General features: G+C 58.3%; 1 protein-coding gene across 1 annotated transcript in view; it reads right to left on the reverse strand.

Moving 5' to 3' along the window:
* Positions 1 to 27080, reverse strand: part of Arms (Ankyrin repeat-rich membrane spanning) — a 108379-nt gene that overhangs the window by 15277 nt on the left and 66022 nt on the right. The window contains exons 2-26 of the mRNA XM_037212591.1: positions 26365 to 26485; positions 20647 to 20745; positions 17572 to 17670; positions 16347 to 16544; positions 15355 to 15453; positions 14700 to 14891; positions 13911 to 14015; positions 13158 to 13256; positions 12387 to 12530; positions 11775 to 11907; positions 11177 to 11341; positions 10286 to 10493; positions 9712 to 9846; positions 7540 to 7688; positions 6723 to 6894; positions 5781 to 5936; positions 5167 to 5257; positions 4211 to 4390; positions 3599 to 3750; positions 3394 to 3445; positions 2843 to 2991; positions 1870 to 1991; positions 1227 to 1392; positions 695 to 873; positions 49 to 167 (exon numbers count right to left, since the gene is read on the reverse strand). Of these exons, the coding sequence (XP_037068486.1) occupies positions 49 to 167; positions 695 to 873; positions 1227 to 1392; positions 1870 to 1991; positions 2843 to 2991; positions 3394 to 3445; positions 3599 to 3750; positions 4211 to 4390; positions 5167 to 5257; positions 5781 to 5936; positions 6723 to 6894; positions 7540 to 7688; positions 9712 to 9846; positions 10286 to 10493; positions 11177 to 11341; positions 11775 to 11907; positions 12387 to 12530; positions 13158 to 13256; positions 13911 to 14015; positions 14700 to 14891; positions 15355 to 15453; positions 16347 to 16544; positions 17572 to 17670; positions 20647 to 20745; positions 26365 to 26485 (3484 nt within the window). The remainder of the gene's footprint in view (positions 1 to 48; positions 168 to 694; positions 874 to 1226; positions 1393 to 1869; positions 1992 to 2842; positions 2992 to 3393; positions 3446 to 3598; positions 3751 to 4210; positions 4391 to 5166; positions 5258 to 5780; positions 5937 to 6722; positions 6895 to 7539; positions 7689 to 9711; positions 9847 to 10285; positions 10494 to 11176; positions 11342 to 11774; positions 11908 to 12386; positions 12531 to 13157; positions 13257 to 13910; positions 14016 to 14699; positions 14892 to 15354; positions 15454 to 16346; positions 16545 to 17571; positions 17671 to 20646; positions 20746 to 26364; positions 26486 to 27080) is intronic.

Raw genomic sequence — 27080 nt, forward strand, 5'->3', positions numbered from 1 at the left:
GACAGCCGGCGGCGGTCCAGCGAGGGGGGTGGGGCGTGACTCGCCTACCTGGACGGCCAGTTGTGCGGCAGCGGCGGCAGGGAGGCCCCGAGCGCCGGGCAGCGGCAGCGTCTGCGCCGACGCGGCCGGGACGCCCAGCTGGCCGTCCAGCGGATCGAAGTGCTCCTCTGCGGGGCGGACGGGCGCGGCCGGCTGTCAGTCTCAGGCAGCTGCCGTGGTCGACACGGCGACACGCTGCTGTCGGACACAGACACCGTGCGGGACGCGGAGTGGTAAATATGCTCAGATATCGGGATGAGGCGCTAAGTGGTGAATGTTTGGTCACGCGGATGGTGTCACGCGGTCTGCTGACATGTCAGGAGGTCCGGCTCCAGGCCTTCGTACACGCAGTCAACACACAGTCCGTGGCCACCCGCTGATCATACAGAGGCCTGCATCAGACTAACGAGCGCCAGCCGGCAGCTGCGCCAGGCATCATCTGCGTAAGACGCCTGCTGCGCCAGGCGCCAGCTGCTCCAGACACCTGGTGTGCCAGCCGCTAACTGCGCCAGCCACCAGCTGCTCCAGCCGCTAGCTGCGCCAGCCACCAGCTGCGCCAGACGCCGGCTGCGCCAGTCGCCGGCTGCGCCAGCCGCTAGCTGCGCCAGACGTGAGCTGCGCCAGTCGCCGGCTGCGCTCTGCCGCGACCACTCACCCTTCACCACCTTCTTAATGAAGGGGTCCAGGTTGATGGTGAACGGCAGGAAGACCTTGAGGTCGGCCAGCGTCAGCGTGTGCTTGTGGAAGGAGAGGAACACGTCCAGTTTCTTCTCGTCCCGGTCGTACTCGGAGAGCGGGTCGGCCTCGCGCGTGGACGGGATGTGGCCGCGGATCCTGTCCGCGCACACCCCCTGTCACCTATCCGTGTCGGCGACGGGGCAAAACACGCCACGCGCAGGCGCACAGGTTTGCTTGCTGCAGCACCAGGCTTATCTACACAAAAGACGCAGCTGAATTCTCAAACACGGCTGGGAATGAATACTGCACGCATACCAACAGCCACTTAACGTCACGCGCTCCTTCTCCGCAATGAACAGATATCGCGCACAGGAGCCCAACGACCCATTGTAGGTGCTAGCCGATTCCGCGCAGCTTTTATGAAATAAAATGCAAATTCATGTTGCAATGGACTGCAAACCCGTGATTTTGTCCTTTACACCAGCTAGGTAGTGACGGGCGGTGCGTACTTGGTGTAGAGTTCATACAGGGACATTCTGTCCTCCAGCTTGGACTCGTTGTACTCGAAATAGAGGATCATCCAGGTGGTGCGGTAGGGCCACTGTTCCGTGATGTTGATCCACGATGCCAAGTGGTACCAGTTGAAGTCGATGTGGAACGCCTTAACCAGGCGACCTGGGATGGGTGGACAGTACTGTGATGCGACGGAAAGGTCGGCAACGGTAACCGGCCTCCCTCCACAGTTGCGCCAACCTTGTGCACCGCAGCCGGCATACACATAACAACAAGGAAATGAACAGCCAAAAGCAGCATGATTAGTTGTTTGCTATCCACGTAATTTGTCACTTTCCCAGGCTGATATGGGAAACCCAACACGTAATACCCCTTGCTTCCAGACCTGTGCCCTAATGGTGTCTCTTAATGGTGTTAAGTGGCTTTTAACGGTAATGGTCTTAAGCTGTCAACTTAATGGTGGCTCAGAAATCCGATGACCAGCACTATGACACATTATGGGCAAGCATGCGAGCCAGCATTACGACACGTGAGGCTGTTTATCGGCGCGGTGGCTGCTCATCGACCGCCACGAGGCCACGCTGGCCGCCGCCGTGGACGCTGTTGACCTGCATGACGCCTGTGCCCGCGTCCACTGACCGCTGATGTAGATGACGTTCATCAGACGGCGCATGCTCCGCGGGTTGACGTCGGAGAAATAGTCGTCGGTGAGGAGGACGCGGTTCAGGTCCGAGGTGCCCGTCACCAGCGACGAGCCGATCCTGGCGGCGAGAGGCCCGAGTCAGCACGGACCGGCAGCTGCCGCCCGACAACGGCGGCTAGCGTCAGCGGCGCCGGCAGCTGCCGCCCGACAACGGCAGCTAGCGTCAACACAGGCCGTGGCGGTCACAGGCGCGGCCGGACACCGACGTCACTTGACACACCTCGACAGAGCTGCTCAGAGCCGGTCGGGCAGGAGCCTGACCTGCGGCCCGACAGAGCTGCTCAGAGCCGGCCGGACGTGACCTGTCGGGCCGGGCAGGAACCTGACCTGCGGCCCGACAGAGCTGCTCACATGCTCAGAGCCGGCCGGGCGTGACCTGCCGGGCCGGGCAGGAGCCTGACCTGCGCATGCTCTGCTCCTTGTCGACGAAGAGGCTGAACCGGCGGCCCGAGCCAAGCCGGCCGACAACCGGCGCCACCAGCTCGGCCGACGGCGCGCCGCTCACATGCAGCCCCGCCTCGGCCGCCGCCGGCGTCAGGCTGAGGAGGGGATAGCGGCGGAGAGGACAGGGACAGGCTCAGTGAGGATCACTGCCACAGGCAGGGGCAGCGGCGGAGAGGACGGAGCTGAGAGACAGTGTCGTAAGCATGGACTGGGAGACGTGACACAGCTTGGGCGCTATGACAGATGTCCGGCCACCTTAGAATTTACTCAAGAGAGGATAATGGATAAAACCAGGACCATACAAATCGTAGGAAACCCCTCTTGACTTCAGTCATTCTGAACATCTCCGCCCAACAGGTACTGTGAGGCTTGTTTAAGCTCTAGTTGGCCCAGACCAGGAGAGGACGCAGCACAGCCTGCCCTGAGCCAGAGGAGGGCGCTCGGGCCGCCGCCTGGGCCACGCACCTGTTGAGGTTGGAGGCGACGCTGCTGGCCACACTCTCGGTGCCTTTCAGCCGCGACAGCGCCGACTTCTTGGGCAGCCGCAGACGAGACTTGGTCGCCACCCCGGCCGTCACCGACTCCACCGACATACGCCGCCCGCCGCCCGACATCTGGCGGCAGACGACCGCATTAACGGTTCTGCCACCAGTCAAAGGTGGACAAAGGTGCAGCATTGTTAACATCAGACATGGGTAGACCCGAAAATATTGTGCAATCCTCATTTCAGCACCTTAATGCTGCCGTCACTATCATCCAGCGATGGTCTGCCATGCTTACTGTCGTACGCAAACCTCCTGATGGCAGAAGATCACAGCAACGCCATACCAAGACCACACGTGTCACCAGCTGAGTCCAAAACTCAACCACGCGCGCGTTCGTAATACCAGTGCACCGCAATACATGACATGCACCTGGGCGCAGGTGGAAGCTGCTCGTATTTTATGCCAAAGCGCTTCCGAATCATTAGCCTGAAGAGCGAATTACCACATGCTGCAACAGAGTCGAAAGCTTACCGAAGGTTGCTGAACAAGCGGGTCATTTTCGGCATCCACCCACGTGTCGCGCCTGAAAGACAGGTGTCATTGAGAGGCCTTGGACGTGTGCAGCGCGGCGACAAACACAGTCATAAGACGCATTCATATTGTTCACGTGCGCCGGGTCAAAAGCGAGCGACCTCGAACGGCGGCCTGCATCAGCCGATCAACCTCCCGGAGGTACCTCTCGCGAGAAGCGGCCACCTTCTGGGCCAGGTTGACCTTCCTCAACGCCGAGTTCTGCAGGAAGAACGGCAGGTGGATCAGGTTCTTGAGGTAGTCGTTGCCGCTGATGGCTGTCTGCGAGAACACCTTGTTGATGTTCAGCTCCACCGCCTGCGAACGAGCAACGTGAGTGGGTAAAACATCCGACTATCGCGTTACGATGCGATTTAAGACGCATTGGAAGGCTCGCATGGCATGCCGATCCAGGCATCAAAACAGGGTCGCTCAGCACGGCAACACAATGTTTCCCTACCAAAATGCGACCAACCAGAACAACAACAACAACAGAACAACAACAGAAGATACAAATGGGGACAGGTGATGGTGAACGTTATTGGACTTAAGCCACCTTCTAATGCTTAATGAAGGCACTGATATCACTATGCAAGTGTTACTGACGCCAAATAAAATAGCACAGGACAGGTCCTGGGTACTCGCGACGGTTTTGATTCAGGAGGAAGAGAACGGCACCAGAAAGCAAGCCTCGCCCTGTGCCACAGCGTTCAGTCCGACAGCACGGGCCCGGCGCCGCCGCCGGCCGCCGGGCGGAGCCGGCCCCCTTCTCTCTGACCTTGGAGATGATGTGCGGGTCGATCGAGAGCAGGATGACGAACGGCGCCTCGGGCACGGTGAAGAGCGTGCTGACCATGTCCAGGATCTCGAGCACCTTCTCCTGCTCGCAGCTGTCCAGGCCGTCCACCACCACCACCAGGCGGGTCTGCTCGTCGGCCAGGCTGTCCATGCAGCGCACCTGAGCCCGCAAGATGACACGGGTCAGCGGGGACGGACGCCGCCGGACAGCGGAGGGTGACACGGATCGACGCCAGACACGCGGCGAGCGACACGGATCACCACCGGACACGCGGCGGGTGACATGGATCACCGCCCGACACGCGGCAGGTGACACGGATCACCGCCGAACACGCGGCGGGTGACACAGATCACCGCCGGACACGTGGCGGGTGACACGGATCACCGCCGGACACGCGGCGGGTGACACGGATCACCGCCGGACACGCGGCGGGTGGCACGGATCACCGCCCGACACGCGGCGGGTGACACGGACCGACGCCGAACACGTGGTGAGTGACCCGGATCGCCGTCGGACACGCGGCGAGTGACACGGATCGCCGTCGGACACGCGGACAGAGAGGGGCAGCGCCAGAATGTCGGAACGCTGCTGATGACGGGCGTGGCTGCTGCTGCGATGTTCACTCGACATGCTGTAATGCGCTCTACTAAAACTCGGCGGCAGAGTGGGCCGCAGTGTACCAGCTACCTGGTGCCAGGTTCATGCTAGGAAGCATTATACTCCTACAATGTATATTTAAGTGGATGCCTCAGCTGGCAGCGCTGCAGTCCTACGACCAGCTAAGCTATGAGTTATGAACTTCACGAGTCTGTGCCGCATCTGACGTCACAGGAGTATGCGAAGCAGGAGCCGCATACGGCAGGCGACGCCCCGCCCTAGGCGGCGGCGGCGGCGGCGGCGGCGGTTGCGGCCGGTAGCCGGCGGCGGAGACCCACCATGTTGATGAGCAGCTGGACCTCGTCTTTCAGGGCCTGCACGTAGCGGTCCTTCTCGCCACCACCGGAGCGGGCCAGCTTCTGCAGGTACCTGCGCGCAGGCACCGTCTGGTAACACGCGTCCGGCGCAGTGCCATGCCCGCCGGCCCATACAACTGGCGTTGATCCCTGGGCTCAGAGCCGGCATCAAGGCCAAAGGGGGCCCGCAATCTAGAAACGTGCATTCCTGACAATGAATCTGACTTTGCACATTTAAAAAGAAAATTACAAGTAAACTTCGGCGTTCACGCAGGGGCGCAAAAGGCAGACAAGGGCTTTTCGGGCATCGGACATCGGGTATACAGCGCATAAAAAACAGACAAGACTGACCAGTCAAGGCTTATCATACAAATCTGATCCTTCAAAGTTCTCTTATCAGAGAAGCAATCGCTTTAGCCTACTTTCAGCGTAATCTACTTCTGCAGTCTCTTTGAACGCTTGTCGGCCGGTGAAAGTCGACCCGAACCAGTGGCAACGACACTTTCCGCCGGAAAAAACACATTGCGCACTAAAGCAGGACAGAGCACAGCAGACACTTGCGACGCGCGCGAGCGCGGAAAACACCGATGTCTTACAGGCGGTGAGGTACGACAAGCGCGTAGAGGACTTTGCCGATGGTGAGGATGTTGGTGACCAAGACGATGCCGAGGGTAACTGACAGCACGATGAGGAGCGTCTCGATCGTCTGGTACGTGATGCTGTCGACATCCACGGGAGGCGGCATCACCGTCCTGCGGGGCGTAGCGCGCGTCAGAGGCGAGCAGATGTGACAATAGCGTGTGTGTGGGGGGGGAGGGGGGGGGGCATCACCGTCCTGCGGGACGTAGCGCACGTCAGAGGCGAGCAGATGTGACAATGTGTGTGTGTGTGGGGGGGGGGGGCATCACCGTCCTGCGGGGCGTAGCGCGCGTCAGAGGCGAACAGATGTGACAATGACGTGTGGGGGGGGGGGGGGGGGGAGGCAAGTGAAAAAAGGGAAAACGAGAGAAGGGAAAGAGCAGCTGAGGGGAAGAGAGCTTGAGAGGAGAGGTGGGTTGATATACATAGAGAAGAAAGTAGGAAGTGTAGGAGAAAACAGGCAACTAGACAGAAAGCCGACAATGAGAAAAAAGCAGACATGAAGAGCAACAGACGGGCGGACAAAAAAGGAGACAGGTTTAAAAGAGGTAGAAAAGACTGATAGGAAAACGTACATCAGCCAGCGGGAGCCAATGTCTACCTTCGTCAAAACAATGCAATGGAGATTTAAATCATAAATGGTTTGACAACCTTTGCACGGCGACAATCATAACTTCGCTACCTCAGCTACCTATCCGGACCCAGCGCCCCGGAAGTCCTCACATCAGACCCGGCAGGTCGACAGGCGCACAGCTCGAGCGCGGGGGGGGGGCGAACTGGCCTCCGTCAAGATCAACAACGCTGCAATGTCTTCCCCAACCCAGAGAGTTGCGGCCGCACCGAGAGCCCCGGGCCGGCGGCACGCGCCGTCGCTCCGCCGCGTCCGGTGGTTTCCTCACGTTCCGTTGCCGGCGAGTAGCTGGGCGGCCACCATGGCCTTGAAGGGCTCCCAGGTGAGGTAGTGGACGGTGAGCACCAGCGTGGCCATGGCCACGTACACCGTCCACAGGAAGATGAAGGCGTACGGCACCAGACACAGGTGGCGGAACTTGGACTCGCTCTCCGGCGACACTGCCCGAACAGAGAAACGTCACACGTTCTACGTCCCCATGAAGGGTCTGAGGTCATGCGGCGGAACATCGCGTGTGTCAGCTTTGTTCTCCGGCGCGGCTCAGGACACGGGGATCGTCACAGTCGCACAACCAAGTGCACACTGAGTTATGTATCGGAATAAGGCAATCAAGCACGTCCTGATCCTCGCTCTCCAAACGCGCTGTCCCGGAAAATGTAGCGCAGCCACGGGTAGAAAATATTCCCATATTGCATGGTGGAGCAGCGCACCACCGCACAGCCGCCGCGGGGCCATGGCGCAGCCGGCAGGAGCCACCGCACAGCCGCCGCGGGGCCATGGCGCCGCCGGCAGGAGCATCACTGGCACACGTCTAGACAACTCTAGCTCCTAGCCTATAGCGCACATACGGCCAACAGCCACATGTAACAAGCAAATCCTGACACTACCCATGCCCGGTATCATCAAACCAGTGACTTCAGACAGTCGTTGGTTTGAGTCGCCCCACTCCGACACCAATCACTACCAATCAGCTGCGTTCACCGATGCCTTTCTACATCGGGCAAGCAAAGCCAAAGCCGTCCTCCAAACCTCACACGACGTGTTTCTCTGCACCTCCGCATCCCCCTGGCCCGTCGCAAACCAACCTGGCTGCGGCCGGAAGGCGCGGAAGAGACGGCAGGCGAGGAGGCCGCAGTGCTGCTCTATGTCCTCGTACAGGGTGCTGATCATCTGCACGATGCTGTTGTCGCCGCGGCCAGCTGACGTCACGCTCGCCCGCTGCGCGAAGAAGAACCTGCGCAGGAGACGGTCAGGGAGACGGTCAGGGAGACGGTCAGGGAGACGGTCAGGGAGACGGTCAGGGGAGACAGTAAGGGGAGACGGTAAGGGGAGACGGTCAGGGAGACGGCCAAGGGAGACGGTCAGGGAGCCGGTCTGGGAGACGGTCAGGGAGACGGTCAGGGAGACGGTCAGGGGAGACGGTAAGGGGAGACGGTCAGGGAGACGGTCAGGGAGACGGCCAAGGGAGACGGTCAGGGAGACGGTCAGGGAGACGGTCAGGGAGACGGTCAGGGAGACGGCCAAGAGAGACGGTCAGGGAGACGGTCAGGAGAGGCTGTTGGGGAGTCGGTCAGGGGGGACGATCAAGAGAGACAGTCAGGTAAGCACGTTTAAGAGGACGGTCAGGTGAGTAGGCCGGGAGGGTCAGTTAAGTGAGAAGCCCAGAGGGTGGGTCAGGGGAGACGGTCAGGGGAGATGGTCAGAGGAGAGGATCATGGCAGACAGCGGAAATGACCAGGGGAGCCAGTAAAAAAAAAAACCCAGCAGACAATCAGTCAGAGGAGATTATCCCAGACGTTCGTTATAGGACATAGTCAGAAATTATCTCATTTATAGATATATATTCAAATTATAGATTATCAATTATCTAAATTATAGACGATACCAGGAGATGGCCAGATGAGTTAGGTAGAGGAGATGGTCCAAGCAGACAAACAGGCGCCAATCAGAAGAGACAGTCAGCGGCATGATGGCCAGGACGAGTGGAGGAGGAAGTCAAAGGCGACGGTAACAGAACACGGCCAGGTAGGCCAGCCAGGGGAGCTGGTCGGATCCGACAACCACATGCGAACATCAGAAGAGACGGTCAGAGGTGGTCAGTTGAGCTGAGCGACGCCAAGCTCGGATGACAGGCTGGCGGAGCGAGGCGACGCAGAGCATGTTATGTGAACATCAGAAGGGACGGTCAGAGGTGGCCAGTTGAGCTGAGCGACGCCAAGCCCGGATGACGGTCCGGCCGAGCAAGGCAATGCAGAGCATGGTGCCGTGGTCACAGACCATCGCAGCATCGTCAGAAAGGCCTCAACGTGGGTAGCGAGGCGTAATCACAGATCCACAGAAATCAACACTGTGACGGATGGCTTTATGATTAAGGAAATGTCGCTTTGCTTGAGCAGTCAGTTTTCGTCGGTAACGACCTAAGCATATATGCGTGTCACACAAAATCCAAAAGAGTACGTCTGTCGCCGCTGAGTAATCAGTGTCAGAGAGGCATACTTTGTCGTGTCTCGGCAAATGTTCTCATAAATTCCTTCCAAACCTAAGAGGACAAAATTTGCCATCATATCTCATCAAAAGGCGCATCGTTGCGTTATACTTTACAAAAGACCACATTTCTGTCGAAAGTCAACCAGGTCAGAACGCCAAAGCAACGGTTTCACTATCTATTCTGGTAGTCGAACGTACTCATGACACCAATTTATCTGACAAACTAGCATCTGTCTGCACGGCCTGGTCGCCGCAATGGAGACTCGGCTCCGTTCGCGCCGGCCCCACGGACAGGCTGTCAGGCTGACAGCCCCGCGGACAGGCTGTCAGGCTGACAGCCCCGCGAACGGGCTGTCAGGCTGACGGCCCGCGGACAGGCTGTCAGGCTGACAGCCCCGCGGACAGGCTGTCAGGCTGACAGCCCCGCGAACGGGCTGTCAGGCTGACAGCCCCGCGGACAGGCTGTCAGGCTGACAGCCCCGCGGACAGGCTGTCGGCCTGACAGCCCCGGGGACAGGCTGTCAGGCTGACAGCCCCGCGGACAGGCTGTCAGGCTGACAGCCCCGCGGACAGGCTGTCGGCCTGACAGCCCCGGGGACAGGCTGTCAGGCTGACAACCGCGCTGACAGGCTGTTGCTGCAGCCAACGGAGCCATCCCAGCAGGCCTGGCCATCTCCCGCGGCCCCAGGTGGCGCTCCGTCTGACCTGATCTGGCGCATCTTATCGTGGCGTGCCTTCGGTCCGGGCGGCTGGCAGAAGGTGATGCTCACCTGATCTGGCGCATCTTGTCGCGGCGTGCCTTTGGTCCGGGCGGGTGGCAGAAGGTGATGCGCGCCAGCAGCTGAAGGTAGCCGACCACGCGCGCCAGCCGAGTGTTGGTGCTGTACAGCCGCTCGTGCTCCCACCTGGAAGGCACAGCACACCACCGGTGGGGAGAGCAGAGAGAGAGCGCGCGGGAGTGGCCTCTGACAGCGCGCAGGACCTCGTCCCTGGTGCCGGTACCCAAACGGACACCGCAGTCGGACAGGCGGACACCAGATAGACGAGAGAATGACAAATTCATCACGAATCGTCCCGCGGAAAAGCGGTCCAGGCAGCCGCGTATGATGTCCACCTCATAACAGGGCGTCCAGTCGAATATAAGCAGCCATGGGATGCGCTGTGTCAACATCCCTGGTGCTGATATATTTGCGTCCAACAGTAGGGAGAATTTGCAGAAGCAGGCACGCTGTCGGAAAGCGATGGCGTTGTTGCTTAAGAGAGTGGGTCATTCGCATGAACGAGCGGCGACGCAAGCAAACGCGCGTTGATGCGAGTGTCTGCCACAGCACCGCAATGTCTCACCTGTTCCCGAAGAGCTTGACGACGAACACGGACACGAGGAGCATGACTCCGACGGACACGCCGACCGACAGGCCCACGGTCACGTTGCAGAAGCCCACGCCAAACACGACGCCGAACAGCAGCGCCAGGTTGAAGAGGATAAAGAGGAGGAACGGCGACAGCGACAGCTCCGGCTCCAGCCACTGCTGGGCGAAGTTCCGCATCTCTTCTGCACGGACGGGTGGGGGTGGAGGCAGTCAGCGGCGGCCACTTTTCACACGCACGGGCTTACGGTGGGGGGCCACTCTCACGATGCTGACGGCCTAAGAAAAAAGGCCTCAGCGCCACTTTTTCGGAAATTGAGTTATTTCTGACGTTCTATGCAGCTCAAAAAACTGCATCTTGTATGATAGAATATGGAGTCAAAAATCCAGAAAATCTTGCGTTCCAAAATATTCCACATATTTTTCTTCTATCTCAGCAAATAAAGATGCTCAATTCGCCGAAACCTAAAAATGCCTCTCCTGAACGATATGTGAGTGCTCACCATGCCAGCAGCTTACAGGATATCGCGTCAATGTCCATAGCATTGTTGCAAGCACATAAGCAGAGTGTTGTGCAGAGTGCAGAGCTGAAATTTCCCGCAATCATCAACATTCCTGCTGGATTTCACCCACTTCCAAAACACCCCAAAAGACCACACGCCATCCGTTTGTGAGGGACCTCCCAGTTCAACAAACCGAACGGGCCCTGGGAGCCGGGCGGTGCAGCGGCGGCAGCACCGCGCCTGCGCGCCGACGCAGCACGCTCTGCCACTCCCAGTTCAACAAACCGCACGGGCTCTGGGAGCCGGGCGGTGCAGCGGCGGCAGCACCGCGCCTGCGCGCCGACGCAGCACGCTCTGCCACTGACCAGTCAGCTTGCCGAGCAGGAACGACTTGCCCGAGCCCCACTTGGCGTAGAGGCCCACCGAGATAGGCACCGTCAGCGCCGGCTCCGAGAGGAAGTCGGCCAGCGCGCCCGAGTACAGGTCGTAACCGAGCCGGTTCTCGTTCTCCTCGTTCGTGTTCAGCTTGCCTGTCGGCGGGCGGCGAGCGCGAGTGAGCGTCGCCGCCGGCGGCTGTTGGTGTGGAGCGCTTGTCACGGGGTTCCGTAATGGCTTCACTTGGACGTCACGAGTGTTTTGGGGTCATCGCTTTCACGGTGTCGTGTTTGTACCATATTTAATACGTGGAGAAGTGTCTGAGGTGATACCACGCTGTGGCGGTGGTGATCCCAAGCGACTTGATACACTGTAATAAGTGACAAGAAACATAACACAGTGCTATAGGGGAACAACTGGGCACTGCAAAGAAACGCAAAAGTCATCGCGAGTCAACAAGCCAATGGAAACCAGCCAAGCGACATATCGCGCGCAGACTCCCGGCCTTCCCATCGGAAATTCGGTGAGAGCGACTACTCCCGGTGGGCAGCGCCACACTTCGCCGACACGCGCTGCCGCACAGCTCACGGGCGCCAAAGATGTCGCCGAGGATGGCTCGCTTGTGACCGATGTCGATGTTGTAGGGCGTCTCGCCCGCCTTATTGGGCCGGTACAACAGCTTGCTGTGCTTCGGGTTGCGCAGCAGGATTTCCACGATGTGCTGGGGACGAGAGTCGCCGGTCGAATCCCGCTCGATATCGTACGTTTATGAGTGCCGCTCGCTATTCAGGTCCAGCGAGGTGGAATACCGGGGTCATCGACCCAGCTGTGACAGCAGCGAGCGCGAGATCAGACCCAGTGGTTTTACACGACCACCCAATGATGGAATGCGCTAGCATGGAGAGTTCTGAGGAGTGCGGGGAGTTGAATGAGAATGCGTGCGAAACGCGCATAAACATGACACAAGCGACCAGATTAACTTCAAGCCATGATGTCCGTCCGTGCAGTGAGAGATAGAAGAGGTCTGGCATCGTTCCAGCACGCACGCGCATGCTACCTCACTTCCAATGTCCCAGACTGCGCCAGTGGACCGACTACGGCGCCGTGCTGGTCCCTCAGCCGTCCGTCTACTCCGACCCACCAAATTCCCCGCCCGTGCCACTCCTCCCCCCCCCCCCCTCCGACCGCCGGCCAACTAACCCGCGACCGCGCGCGCATGGCGATGTGCAGGCAGGTGTCGCCCTTAACGTCGGCGGCCGTGATGCGCGCCTTGCGGTCCAGCAGCAGCTCCACAATCTCGGCCTGCCGGTTGCGGACGGCCCGCAGCAGCGCCGTGTCGCCCTCCTGCGGCGGGGCGCGACAGAGCCGGGTCAGCTCGGAGCGGCCGCTGCACGGCACAGGGCCAGGCCCAGCGCGGCGGCGTCCCGGCCACACACGACCGCCCACGCCGCGCTGTGTCACATGACACACGCGGTGTCGGGCCCGGTGTCGGGCTAGGTAGCCGGTGCATGTCAGCCGATGCGGACCAGCGCCAGCGCCAGTGTGCGCTGCACAGTCCCGCATGCACAGTCAGGCGGGGTGGCCACTGCATGACGGGGTCAGATCTGGCAGGTTGAAGTCCTAGGTCACGGAGATAATGCTGCGTCGGGTCATAGCAGAGTATCAGACTTGGTCCCGTACCTCGACGACACGGTGCAGATAATGAACTGGCAACCTTTATGCGACAGAGGAGAGGCAAGGCAAAAACTTGGCCGCGAAAAACATACGGAACAAGCGTTTAGATAACAGCCAGATGACGCATCGTGGTTGAGCCAAGATGCCGAGATATTGACGGAGAGCCAGCGGGCTTGTCTGCCACCGTCAGAACATCTCCACCATCAACATAACCGTCAGACCCGCTCCACGGTGGACTAAAAACAGAAGACACCAGTGATCAGAGCTACCTAACCAACTCGCAGACGTGAACATTACCTTGGTGGATGTCTCTGTGTCGGCGTGCACCTCTAGCAGCATCTTGACCACCTCGAAGTGGTTCTTCTCGACGGCCCAGTAGAGCGCCGTCTTGTGGTCCTGCTGGGCGGTCGGACAGAGGTGACAGTCGCCACCGCAGGACGCCCGTCCCGACACCCACAGGCCGGGCCAGCCCCCGAGCCGGCCCACCGCAATCGGTATACGACACCTGCACTGACACACTAAGGCGCGTGGAAACACAAGCAGAAGCGAACATCGACATCAAACGCAAACACGGTATGCGTCCCGACGCTTAGCCATGACGACGTTCTTTAGCCGCTGTAAGGAGATATAGGTTCCACCGTTACTCCGGTCCACTTGCGAGCAATTACACCGCGAGACAGAGATCGGGAAAGATGAACGCTCTGTGGCAGCTCGGTTCGGTGACCTTTCACTCTCCCCAGGTGAGCGTTCCGGCGAGGTTATGGCACGGCCGACTACGCCACTGTCCTGCCTCCTGGTGCGGCCGCCGCTCCGCCGCTCGCCACCTCCAGCACGGCGCCTGCCTCACTGCTCCGCGTGGGAGCCGAGGCCCCGGGACCGAGCTACCACCACCGCAGGCACAGGGTGGCCGCGGGGGCCGCCGACACCTGAGCGGACACGGGGACGCCCCGCCCGGCCCGGGGTTCACGCCGCCGCCCTGCGCCAGAGCCGAGCGCTGGGAGATCAGGGTCGGAGGGAGAGGGCAGCACGCGGCGCGCGCCGAGACTTCACCTTGCCCGTGATGTTGATGTCGGCGTACTTCTTGAGCAGCAGCTCGGCGATCTCCGTGTGGCCGGCGCGGCAGGCGCAGATCAGACAGGTGTCGCCGCTCCGGTCCTGCGGCCGACTGGCGCTCAACGACCGGCTCTTCACAACACACTCGGGAGTCTCTAACAGGGCCGGCCTGACATCTGACGCTGTTTTGAACGGCGCGACTCCGCGCTCGCTAACTTAACAAGGCGCGGATGAGCCTCTGCCACGGCTCGACATGGCAGCTAGCAACGTCTGTCAACTACATGGGTGACAAGTATCGACTCTCCTCCGATCTGGCACGTGCCATCTTTACCACAAACCCGCGGCGATAAACTGTCCGGGGCGCAAACAATGTCGGCACTCGTCTGCTCTGCACAAAACACCAAGAGCCAGCGGACTCCTCAGCCGTCACGCACTGCGGTCGCCACAGGCTCCTTCCCACCGTGTCATGCGTGCCACGGTGCAGCGACGCATCCCCGCCCCCATCGGCAGCCGAGCGCAGCAGCAGCAGCACATCCCTGCCGGCGACGTGGGGCGGGCGGTGCCGCCCGTTCGCACTCTGATCTGGCGTGTGTGCGGGCATAGACTCGGTCGACGCTGGGACGAGCTGTGCCGCCTGCCAGCACTCCGACCTGGCGTGTGTGCGGGCACAGACCTGACCTCGCGTGCACGTCCCCGCCCCGATGTGGGGCTGGGGCACCGCCCGCTCGTACATGTGAGCGCGGACTCGACCGGCGCCGGACCGCGTCGGCTCGGCGGCCGACATACCTGAAGGTTAATGTAGGCTCCGGCGTTGACCAGCGCGGCGGCGATGTCCAGGAAGCCCTCCTTGGCGGCCAGGATCAGCGGCGTCACGCCGTCCTTGTCCGTCACGTTCAGGTTAGGCTTGTGCGCCACCAGCATCTCCACAATGTCGGAGTGGCCGCCCTTTACCGCTAGCAGCATTGGCGTCCAGGAATACTGCCGGCCGGATAGCGTGTCAGAGGTACGGTTAGCGGCCGGCTTACGTCAGCGGTGCCGCCGGTGGAGGGCGCCAACAGCTCTGGACACACGGCGGAAGCCATTTCAGGCGTGCCGAAGGCGGGTAAAGCCCGTAAAGATTGGGCATGGGGAGATTTAAGGCAGCGATGCATGCAGTATAACCATGTTTGACGGATACACACCGGAAGATCCAGATCAATGACACGGCCCACGGATCATGTTCACGAGCACTATCAAGCCACCCATCGGTACGCACGGTGTGGTCGTGACTGAAGCGCACACCATTTCAGAACTACAGCGTGAGCCACGTATCTACGGTGAGGACAGCGGGAATTATCTGCGACGGCAATAATTCTGGACGAAGGCCCTGATTATCGTTCCCCCGAAACGGAATGCTATGCCACGCTCCCGAGGTTCGTATGGCGCACGAGCTTTCTCTCACCATTCCCGAGGCGTCCACGTGGGCACCTGCATTCAGGAGTTCGGCCACGATGTTGGAGTAGCCTTTGCGACAAGCCCAGATGAGTGGCGACGTGCCGAACTGCGCACGGGACAGACGAGCGTCATCAGACGGGCGACGCCTCAGTTGGACCGCGATGGATGCGTGACAGATCTGGATGTAGGCCCACTCTCACATACCGCCAGCTCACATTACGCCGCGGGTGGGACCGTTCGTCGGCGCAAGCATATACAGCGTGCTAGAAAGCCGCTGCTGCGTAGATGCGACGTCTGGAACCGGTTACAGTCCAGTCACCTGCGGGTGTCAGCAGCCGTCCCCAGTCCAGTCACCTATGTGTGTCAGCAGCCGTCCCCACTCCGTTTGGGCGCAGATGCACGGGGCACCGCGGAACTGACAACGTCTGGCAAAGCGTTGCCATCAATCCGGGCCACTCGGAAGGGATCTGCTCTCGGCCTAGGTCGGAGGCGTATTTGAATTGCATAGTGCGATGTCCCAGTATGCAGCGCGGCTTGGACCATGCATCCCTTTCTGTCCAAATTAGCATACAACTAAGCAGCCTTGGCGTCACCAGCCCGATAGACCGAGCGGCACACACCGCAGTGAGACCGGCGGTGCTCTCTGAGGCATCGGTGTTGCTGAGCGAGCCGGACTTCATTGCGCCAGGCGCTCACAATGCTCATTTCCGGCACAGCTTGCATTGTCTCACAACACGAGTCGACAACAGCTTAATTTGCACACAATTCAACTGGCGCAACGCAAGTCACCAGCGAGCCAAAGCGTGATTGGCGCTGCCGGTCACGTGGCTCATCACAGGGTCACGGCCTCTTGGCGCGTGTAACGCCGTGACGCTGAGCACGCGCACGCGACCCTGCCGGACAGCGCGCTGACCGGGCCGGCAGACTGCACCATTGAATGTGTATCAGCTGATCGGCCGGCCGGCGCCGCCGGACTTGTGGCGAGGCGGCCGCACTGACCTTGTCGTTGATGTTGACCTTGGCGTGGTGCTGCAGCAGCAGCTGCACCACGTCCAGGTAGCCGCGACCGGCAGCCCACACCAGTGCCGTCATGTGGTGCTGGCCGGGCACGTTCATGTTGGCACCCGCCTCCACGAGCGTGCGCACCACCTCGGTGCGGTGCTGGTAGGCGGCCCAGAGCAGCGGGGTCCAGCCGCCCTGCCGGCACCGAGACGGCGGGTCAGGCAGCGGCCCGGCTCGGCGGCGGGCCAGGCAGCAGCCCGGCCCGGCGGCTGTGGGCCGTTGCGCTCGGCCGGCCGTCCAGCCGATGGCGCGCTGTCGTGTAGGTTCGTCGGGGAGACGAACGAGCTGGGCACTGGCGGCTCGCAACAGCGACCTCACCTGAGCCCAGCTCGCGCCGGCTGGTCACGGGATGTTTCGGAACTGACAGAGGCTGGTGCTGGTCACGGAATGCTACGAAACTTACAGCAGCTGGTCATGGGGTGCTACGGAACTGACAGCGGCTTGTCACGGAGTGTTACGGAACTGACTGCGGCTTTTCACGAGGCGCTACGGAACTGACAGCGGCTTGTCACTGGGTGTTACGGCACTGACGGCGGCTGTTCACGGGGTGCTACGAAACTCACTGGGGCTGATCATGGGGTGCTACGAAACTAACAGCGGCTGGTCACGGTGACAGCGGCTGGTCACGGGGTGCTACGAAGCTAACAGCGGCTGGTCACAGGTTGCTACGGAACTGACAGAGGCTGGTCATGGGGTGCTACGGAACTGACTGCGGCTTTTCACGAGGTGCTACGGAAATAACAGCGGGATGTCACCAGGTGTTACGGCACTGACAGCGGCTGGTCACCGGGTGCTACGGAACTGACAGCGGTTTGTCACGGGGTGCTACGCAACTGGCAGCGGTTTGTCACGGGGTACTACGGAACTAATAGCGGCTTGTCACGGGGTGCTACGGGGCTGATAGCGGTTTGTCACGGGGTGCTACGGAACTGATAGCGGCTGGTCACGTTCTTGACGCTCTGCCGTTGGTCAACTCAACGCTACACCAACTTGCTTCTCGAAAGCCTTCATCACAGTGAATAAACCATTCTACAGAAGCACCAGGGCAGCGCCAAGACACCAAAAATGTGCCAAATTACAATAAGTGCCAAGGGAAGGCAGATCGGCTCGCGAACGTGCGCGGCAATTACGCCGGGTGCGAATCGCAAGCCCAGACACTGACCATGTCTTTGGCTTCCGTGTTCGCGCCGGCCTCCAGTAGTTCTCGTACACACTCCACGTGGCCCTCTTTAGCAGCATTGTGTAATGCTGTCCAGTTGTCCTGAAAGAAGGCGTCCGCACTGAGTTGCTGCGCCGGCGTTGAAAGCCACATTGCGCTAGGTTACCCAGCCGTCTGTACTTACGTGGCTGTTGAAGTCACCCTGTTGACTGGCTGGTATACGTCATCGTAGTGAAACTAAGGGTACGATGGGGTACTGACATGTGTACAATCGCACCCACCCAGTCGGAAGTCTCACGTATTGTCACATACGGCCATTAAACATGGCTTCGGCCACTGGTACAAAGCGGCGGACGAAGGGAACAGCGACGGAATAAAGTGAGCTAACGAGTTGCTTCGTGCAAAACACGCCGGCTGACGGCTAGCCGACATAATGGGACTCGGATCGACTGCTGTCCATGGGGCTCTGATGTGATGACGTTCTCATGAAGAGGAGTCCAATGCAGAGATCCCCACGAGGTGGCAAAATCGGGTTAGCATGGGGTTAGACCGTGTGTATCCGTTCGTCCTGTTACGACTTCTGGTGGCTCTCTAAGACACTGCACGAGTAGATACATCCACGCGCACCCAGCTAATATAGAAATGATACAAGACGTATTGTCGTGGATATATGATCCCGGCTCGGGCCCACACCAGGCCAACGCCTATCACCACCGGGAGACCAGGCCAGACAGCTTCTCAGCGCCTGGCGCAGCCCGCCGCAGTCTTCTCCGAAATGCTGCTGCCTGGCTATTTATTAGACAGCCAGGTGCGTCCGCTGATAGGCGAGGCGGCTGTAACCCCCGTGCAACGGCACGAGTTGGTCGATCTCATACGCCTGTAGTGCATAATGATGAGGCTCTCCTCGATCGGTGCAAGATTGGGAACGGCCAATAACGCATTAGCTGGTGTAGACGAACGTGCACTTGGTAGTAAACAACGAGAGTGCACAGATAAGACTGGAGTGTACATGGCATGCCGACCCAGATGCCAGTCAATCCATGATGTGGCAACGGCGACGGCGACGGCGACTGCGACTGCGACTGCGACTGCGACTGCGACTGCGACGGTGACAGCGACGGCGACGGCGACTGCGACGGTGACTGCGGCGGTGACAGGGACAGCGACGGTGACATTGACGGTGACTGCGACGGTGACAGCCACGACGAAAGTGACGTTGACGGCGACTGCGACGGTGCCAGCCACGGCAACGGCGGCAGCGACTGCGACGGTGACAGCCACGGCAACGGCGACAGCGACTGCGACGGTGACAGCCACGGCGACTGCGACGGTGACCGCGACGGTGACGGCCACGGACTGGCCACACCGCCGTCGCCGCAGTCGCTGCCGCTCTGTTGCCGTCGCCGCCGCATGATACAACAGAAATTAGGGGTAAGTCAAATTTCCTCGGGACGCTTATATTCGCAACGGGCTTTTGCGCCCACCCAAAATCGTACTTTTACTCCAAACAGTCATTCGCAAGAACGAATATGCAAAACCCATTATGAATGCAGATTTAATCAGGAAAATGAACAGCGATAAAAATACGCTGAATAGCAAAATCACACTTGGCAAGGAGGTGGGCAGAAATTATTGACTGATCCACGAGTTTTGACCGGGGACACCCTCCCCTAAGCGGATGGGGTCCTCACGAACTGTGAAGCTCATTATGAAATTTGGTCAATAATTTTTAATGAAATCGTTGAAGATAATGTATACACAAGTGTCTAATGAATTCGCACAAAAGCGATCATCATAACACATATTGCAAGCTCAGCCTAACGTGAGTGACGTGTCGTGTTGGCTCCCATGGGGGCGGGGGAGGGGGGGGGGGGGGGTCCCAGCTTAGGACTCCGGGAGTCATCTATTCTTCAGGACATTCTCCTTCAGGGCATTCATAACTCCGTCAAATAGTGTTCATGGCGACGGCGAACAATCGTGGCGTGATATAGGAGACATCAATGCCCGCTAAAAAAGCAGTGTCCATCAAGAAAAGTAGAATTTTTTATACACGAATCACCACATACACTACTGAGATAGGGATGGAGTTCCCGGTAACCGAGGTACACAACCTTACTGACCCAATTAACGTTTGTTTAGCTTGATAGCAGTGGCATACCTAGCCCCGCTCTCACTGTCGTAAAAAAGGTAAATAGTCCTGAACAACCGGCTCATTCTCAACTCTCGACCGTTGTCACAAATAGCTCCTAGTACCTAGCAATCACAATGGCTGACAGCGATAACCCCCGCACACCAGCACAACACCAGCGTCCGCCAATGATAACCCTGCACACCAGCACAATCCCAGCGTCTACCACCGGTAGCCTCCGCACACCAGCACAATCCCAGCGTCTGCCAATGATAACCCCGCACACAGCACAATCCCAGCGTCTACCACCGGTAACCTCCACACACCAGCACAATCAAAACGTCTGCCAATGATAACCCCGCACACCAGCACAATCCCAGTGTCTACCACCGGTAGCCTTCGCACACCAGCACAATCCCAGCGTCTGCCAATGATAACTCCGCACACCAGCACAATCCCGGCGTCTACCACCGGTAACCCCCGCACACCAGCACAATCCCAGCGTCCACCACCGGTAGCCTCCGCACACCAGCACAATCCCAGCGTCTGCCACCGGTAACCCCGCACACCAGCGCAATCCCAGCGTCTGCCACCGGTAACCTCCGCACGCCAGCACAATCAAAACGTCTGCCATCGGTAACCCCTGCACACTAGCACCAGCACGGCGTCTGCCACCGATGACCCCCTCACACCAGCACAATCCCAGTGTCTGCCACCGGTAAACCCCGCACATCAGCACAATCTCAGCATCTGCCGCCGGTAACCTCCGCACACCAGCACAATCCCAGCGTCTGCCGCCGGTAACGTCCGCACACCAGCGCAATCCCAGCGTCTGCCACCGATAAGCCCCGCACACCAGCACAATCCCAGCGCCTGCCGCCGGTAACCCCCGCACACCAGCACCATCACGACGTCTACCGCCGAGAGATCATCCGGCACGGTGCACTGACCAGGTCGGCGACGTTGACGTCAGCGCCGAACTCAACCAGGGCGTGGATGAAGGCCGGGTGGCCCTTCTCCGCCGCCACCATCATGGCTGTCGTGCCATTCTGCCGGAGGCCAGGTCCAGGTGACATGATTCTAGCTAGAAAACACGCAATGACAACTTCGTAGGGATATCTTAAACTTGATTTTAGCTTGTGACAATGGCGAATATTATTCTTACTCATTACGCTTGTGAAAGGCTGTTTTTCGGCTAGTCGAGCTTTGATGGGCCAGAATTCTCGGGCCGCTTTGTAGCTTGGCGATATTCTTCGCCAGATATTGCGGAGTTTTCGCACTTTCTGGCGAAAATATCGACAAGCTGCAAAGCGGCCTGAGAGTCCTGACCCATCAAAGCTGGGGTAGCTGAAAATTAACCAAGGATAGCAAACATCAACAACCCATCAACCCATCAACTGGGGTAGCAAACATCACTGTATCCAGATATAAAAACGCAAACATCACGTAGTGTGCTTGTAGCCAAAAAAAGACGCAATGCAACCAATCACGTTCAGAAATTATGCACCTCACAAGCTCGAATATGCTTTAAACCAAACGTTTGTTTCCATGAACATAAAATACCCAGATAGCATAAAACTTCTTGAAACCGAACACACAAATCAAGAACTGTCCTGGACTTCCAATATTGTGATAATTACGCAACTCCTCCTACAGAAAATGTTCATTTCCATAAAGCCCGATAAATTTACTGAACGCTTCAAAGCCAATGTTCCCTGATACCTCTAGAAAACCCTGGGAGGCCGCGGAGAGCGGAAGGGTGGACGACAAGTGGAGAGGGAGGGGGAGCGGTTGGGGGGGGGGGGGTGTCAAGACCCGGCGCGCCACGTGACGAGATGTGACGCGCCGACTCGCCCGGAATGAGTACAAGGCAAGCGGCCGCCGGAGGACGGCTCACTCCGCCGGGCCGGCCCCGCGCGGGGACACCGGGGCCAGGGAGGGGGAGGGGGAAGGGAGGAAGGACGCCTCCTAGCAGGGGGCCAAAGAAGTCGTCGACTCGTTCACTCGAGAACAGTACAGAACAACAGCACAAGTCAGCTCAAAGTCTGTGATGGTCTCCGTTCTACTCGGTCTACCTTGGGGTCCTGAAACGTTGCTCTTGGCATACTGTCCTCATGAGCTGAGTGACCACCTCGATACAGACAACAGGTGGTCAGCATAACGTGATGTAATGGCGTGGTAGGCAAGCTCGCGGCCATCCGGGTTCATGCCCATTGAATCATGCATCAGGCACCTCTCGATGCCATCAGCACTGTTTCGACAAACATTCGCCAAAGTGTGACTCAAATTGGCACGACCACTCGTACATAACAATAGCACCTGAGTAAACAGCACAAGTTTTGAATTTTTTGTGATAGCTTTTTCCTGTCAAACTGGTGAGTTCCGTGATCGGTCCACCGAGTGCTGATCTCTGTGCGCGTGCTGTCGGGCTCCCTGCGATGACACGGCAGCTACGTGATACACACGCCACGCATCACTGTTTCGGTACACTCACGACCCTTTCCCCAAGAACAAAATAAAAACAATCAGGCCGCTGCCGGGCGCTGCGCCGGATCCCTGGGGCGGGATCAGTGCGCGGTAGCTATCGATCACGTGCACCGACATATGCAAAGAACTTGTAACGCTGACGTCACGTGAGGCTGCAGTGGTGAGCGCCCGGGCGCGTGGCGCACGACCTGACGGTCTGTGCGACCACCTTAGCTCCGCATGAGTTTTGCCATGCATCGATGGGCTGAGGCAGTTTGCCGCTACCGCGCAGTTGGTCCTCAGTGCATGGCCCACTTTAACATCAGTCTTTAACTTGAGGCCGTGATAATGGAGTTAATCGGCGTCTTCCGGGGTTTACGACGCGCTCAGCCGCTGAGGCATCGCCTGCCTTTTACCCTGGGAGGAAGCGTAGGCAGCGTGGGCAATGGAACCCCGTCCCTGTGGTTTCTCGACAACGGAGTTCATCGCACCAATGCCGAGTTAAACAGGATCCATGTCATTAACGAATGGGCGCGGTTAATAGACGTTAAGGACAGAGTTTAGTGAGGTTCACTGCTGGAAGTACGCATGCAAAAAAGCCGTATGCATGTCCGTGGGTCTGCAAAGCTGTCTGTGGTTCTAGTTCCGCCACTGGAGGAGGTGTGGTCTCAGAGATAAGGTAGCTCCACCCATGACCGGTGGCGCAGCGCCTCCGCCTTCGCCGCCTCCTGGAAAGGCAGGCTGATGGCCTCGCTTCTCAAGCTCTATGGCCGGCGTCACACAATGACATGTAATAAATTCCTGGTGACGCAGGAGTGTTCGTACAACACTGGAAGCTTCAGCACCAATGATTCATTAACTAAATACAGGTTCGACGTAGGAAAGGCAAACATAGGATCCGTTTTCTGAATTTAGTCATGTTTACCGGGAAACAGGACCACTCACCTCATCCGAAAACTCCAATTTAGAAGAACACAATAGTTCGGTACTGAGAACGCCACAAGAGCACAATAGTTCGGTACTGAGAACACGACAAGAGCACAATAGTTCGGTACTGAGAACACAACGGCAATGTAGAGTTGCTCTCGCCATCCCAGCAGTCGCTCCCGGGGTAGAACCCATCGGTGACGGAGAACCGACAGAGCTGGGAGCCCAATGGGTCATCCCTCTGTGTTTACACAACGTCGTGAAGGACAAACAGACGCAAGCTAGTCTGGGTCCCAGTGGTACATAGCCACGAACAGGGCGACGAATGCCCCGCAATGCATAACAACGAAGGGCTTCTGCACTATCTTTCACGACCAAACTGCACTACGCTGCACGACCTATAGCAGTCGATGCGCCCCAGAAAAAACCCAAAACTGCGCTGCATTACCAAATGCACCAAATTGCATTTGATGACACAGAACTAATCATAGCACTGCAGACAGTACGATGTGGGACACCTAAACTAAAAAGCAGTGGAGAATTTCACCAATGCCAGCGGGCAGCTGACCTTCGTTCGTCTCGGTGGTTGGCAGGGCGAGTGGGACTACAGGTTGAACGTCCTCGGTCGGACATGGCCTTCAGTACCACTGACACACTGACAATGGCTATGGCAGCAGAACAAGGTGAGCCAGTAACGAGCTCAGCGCTTGTTTCAGCTCTGGCTATGCCCCGGCCCTAGTTTCAAGCCTGGTTACGTAACCGGCCCAACTCTCAATCCTGGTTACATACCCGGCCCCAGTCTCAGCCCTGTTAACGAAACCGGCCCCAGTCTCAATCCTGCTAACGTAACCGGTCCCACTCTCAATCCTGGTTACGTACGCGGCCCCAGTCTCAACCCTGGTTGCGTGCTCGGCCCCAATGTCAGCAGGACGATGCTGGTGCTGACGGAGACGCTGCCTCGTCCCCGCACGGTCAGCTGTCTGGGAGCGTTTCGAACGCGCGGTACAACAGTTAACGCAGCGGTGAGCGTTGCTAAAAAGAAGTGCGGGACGGACAGGCACGTTTTGTTCGACAAGATCAGTTCGTTCGGTTCTTCACAGCGTTTGTGGTTGTCGCATTACCTGTTTCAACACTCCGGTCCAGGTGGGCCACAATGAGCTCGTGCTCGTGTCGACCCGTAAGTCGAAAAACGACCAGGTGGGCCACAACGAGCTCATGCCCGTGTCGGCCCGTAAGTCGAAAAACGACCAGGTGGGCCACAACGAGCTCACGCTCGTGTCGGCCCGTAAGTCGAGAAACGACTCATGGCGCCACTTCAAGCTAAGCAATTTTCGTCTGTTCCAGTTGCGGTGCACCATTTGTGTAATTACTGGTAGGCACAATTACAGCCACAATAAAGCATCCTCGCGCTTCAGTGCGCCTCATTTCTCAGAGGCAAATCCTAGAACCTAGGCTGTAGCGCCTCGCATCGTCGCTGTGCGAGGCAGTCCTGCTCCAGGCGCATGCCCTGGTCAGCAGACAGGACAGACGGGGTGGAGCGACTGGTGGCCGACCCATTCGTTCGACGGTGTGGAAGTGGAGCTTGACCGGAATCGAAGTGAGTGGAGGGGCTGCTGTGTGACTGGTTCTGCTCGCGTACCAGGCGAGTGGGTGGCAGGCATGCATCGCCATTTGGCCTTCAGTTCGACAATATATATACGACATAAAAACAAAGAACTTGGCGACGGCATTTAATTTTTAAAGAAATATATTTGGTCCTAGCCTTTTCGATTGGAAAAAATTATGGTGTCAGCGCCCACGCTCAGTGGTGCTTGTTGTCTCTTGTTACCCTGGCACCACCGTCCGTGCTTGTTGTCTTTGTTACCCCGGCACCACCATCTGTGCTTGTTGTCTCTTGTTACCATGGCACCACCATCTGTGCTTGTTGTCTCTTGTTACCCTGACACCATCATCCGTGCTTGTTGTCTCTTGTTACCCTGGCACCACCAGTGCTTGTTGTCTCTTGTTACCCTGACACCATCATCCGTGCTTGTTGTCTCTTGTTACCCTGGCACCACCAGTGCTTGTTGTCTCTTGTTACCCTGGCACCACCAGTGCTTATTGTCTCTTGTTACCCTGGCACCACCATCCGTTCGCAAAATTCCAGGTCACCGGTAGAACTTTATGGCGTAAGCTTGACGTGCACAATGCTTGGTGCCCCTACCGTGGGGAGAGGACCCCTGACGTCCCCTGACCTTCACTGAACCCGCTCCTACCGACAGCAGTCGATTGCAGCCCGGACCAACTGAGCGATATAACAAAACGACATCTTAAAAATATCAACAAAACAAAACAAACTAGAATATTAGCACCCTTTATGTTGATAATGGCGCCTGACTTTCATAAAGGAAGCACAATTAGGCCGACGCGCAAATATTTTTGAATATATTGGACCAAGTTTAGCGCTGCGCGTTGCCTCAGTTAGGGAGAGTGGGCCTAAATTAAGGTATAGAAAAACATCACTGACGTACTCAGGAGTCCAGATACGAATCTAGATACGAGATACAAGCGATATCGCCCGCCGAATGCACAAGTGTGCGGCCGCCTTTACAGCTAAAAGGTCCCATTTTTACCAACGCTTGCACATATTGTCATGCAACTTGCACGCAATTTATGGTTTTAGCAAGGAATTGCAAGCAGTCAGTTCTTAACTACAAAAAACGTTGTACGTTAACATGTAAATACGTGGAGATGAAACCATGTCAACGTCTATTTGACCTGTGTTAGCAAGTAGCCTTATGCTCAGGGTTCACACAAATAACGAAGGGCAATTTTTTCATTATTCATCACGTTCCATGAACCCAGAAAATGGGGAAACTTGCTTACACAAGGTATATGCTGCTCATATCTGCGCTCTACCTTAGCATTTTATTCAGCATCTTTAGTGTCCCGCTCTTCGAATTCGTACTAATTCGAACTTCAAGTTCTTTAACTTTCCATTAAGAAAATGAAACAGGCGGACACCACACCAAGTCAAAAGGCGTCCCCACAGCCCAGTTACCATTCCGGTTTATGGGCGGGTTCCCGTTTCGCATGCTCGCGACACCACGTTTCATTCCCAAGCTTTTTAAAGTAGCACTTCAGACCAGCCACCAGCCAAACACGGCCCCAGCGCGGCGAGCGGCAGCCGCCGCCTGACCGGTCGTCGACGGCCGTCTCGGGCCGGTGACCGCAGTCCAGGACATGCAGTCGCGGTGCAGTCGCGGTGCAGTCCCAGTTCGGCGTCCGGCACTCACCTCGTCGCGGTCATCGAGGGCCACGTTTCTGTTGTTGAGGAAGGAGGTGAAGGCCGGCAGATCCTCCCGGTTGATCAGCGTCGTCAGCGAGCTGAAGCTCAGCGACACCATGGTCCTGCGCCTGCGGGCGGTGGTGCGCTCGTCAGCCGCCGCATCACAGGTTCCAGCCGTCCCGGCACACAGCGGCGTGTGGACCCGCACCGACACTGTAGCCGAGGTCTGGGCCTTGGGGACACGGCTGGCCGGGTGTGACGGCAGGACGCACTGACACTGTAGCCGAGGTCTGGGCCTTAGGGACACGGCTGGCGGGGCGTGACGGCAGGACCGCACCGACACGGTAGCCGAGGTCTGAGCCTTGGGGACACGGCTGGCTGGGTGTGACGGCAGGACCACACCGACACTGTAGCCGAGGTCTGGGCCTTGGGGACACGGCTGGCTGGGTGTGACGGCAGGACCACACCGACACTGTAGCCGAGGTCTGGGCTTTGGGGACACGGCTGGCTGGGTGTGACGGCACGGGGCGATTGAACATTGCGATTAAGATGCGCAGGGTTGACGGTGGCCTGTGGTTTAATGAATTTCATGTGCACTGCGTCGTTCCTGGTTAAACACATGGTGATGAACAGATTTGTGGAAAAGCGGGCGCGATGGAAACTCGGCGCCACTGAGTAGAGCAGAAGTTGCGATTCGGCTTATAGGCATCAGAACCAAACATC

This window comes from Pollicipes pollicipes, unplaced genomic scaffold, assembly GCF_011947565.3.
Source record: "Pollicipes pollicipes isolate AB1234 unplaced genomic scaffold, Ppol_2.1 Scaffold_3087;HRSCAF=3621_pilon_pilon_pilon, whole genome shotgun sequence".
Classification (NCBI taxonomy): Eukaryota; Metazoa; Arthropoda; class Thecostraca; order Pollicipedomorpha; family Pollicipedidae; genus Pollicipes; species Pollicipes pollicipes.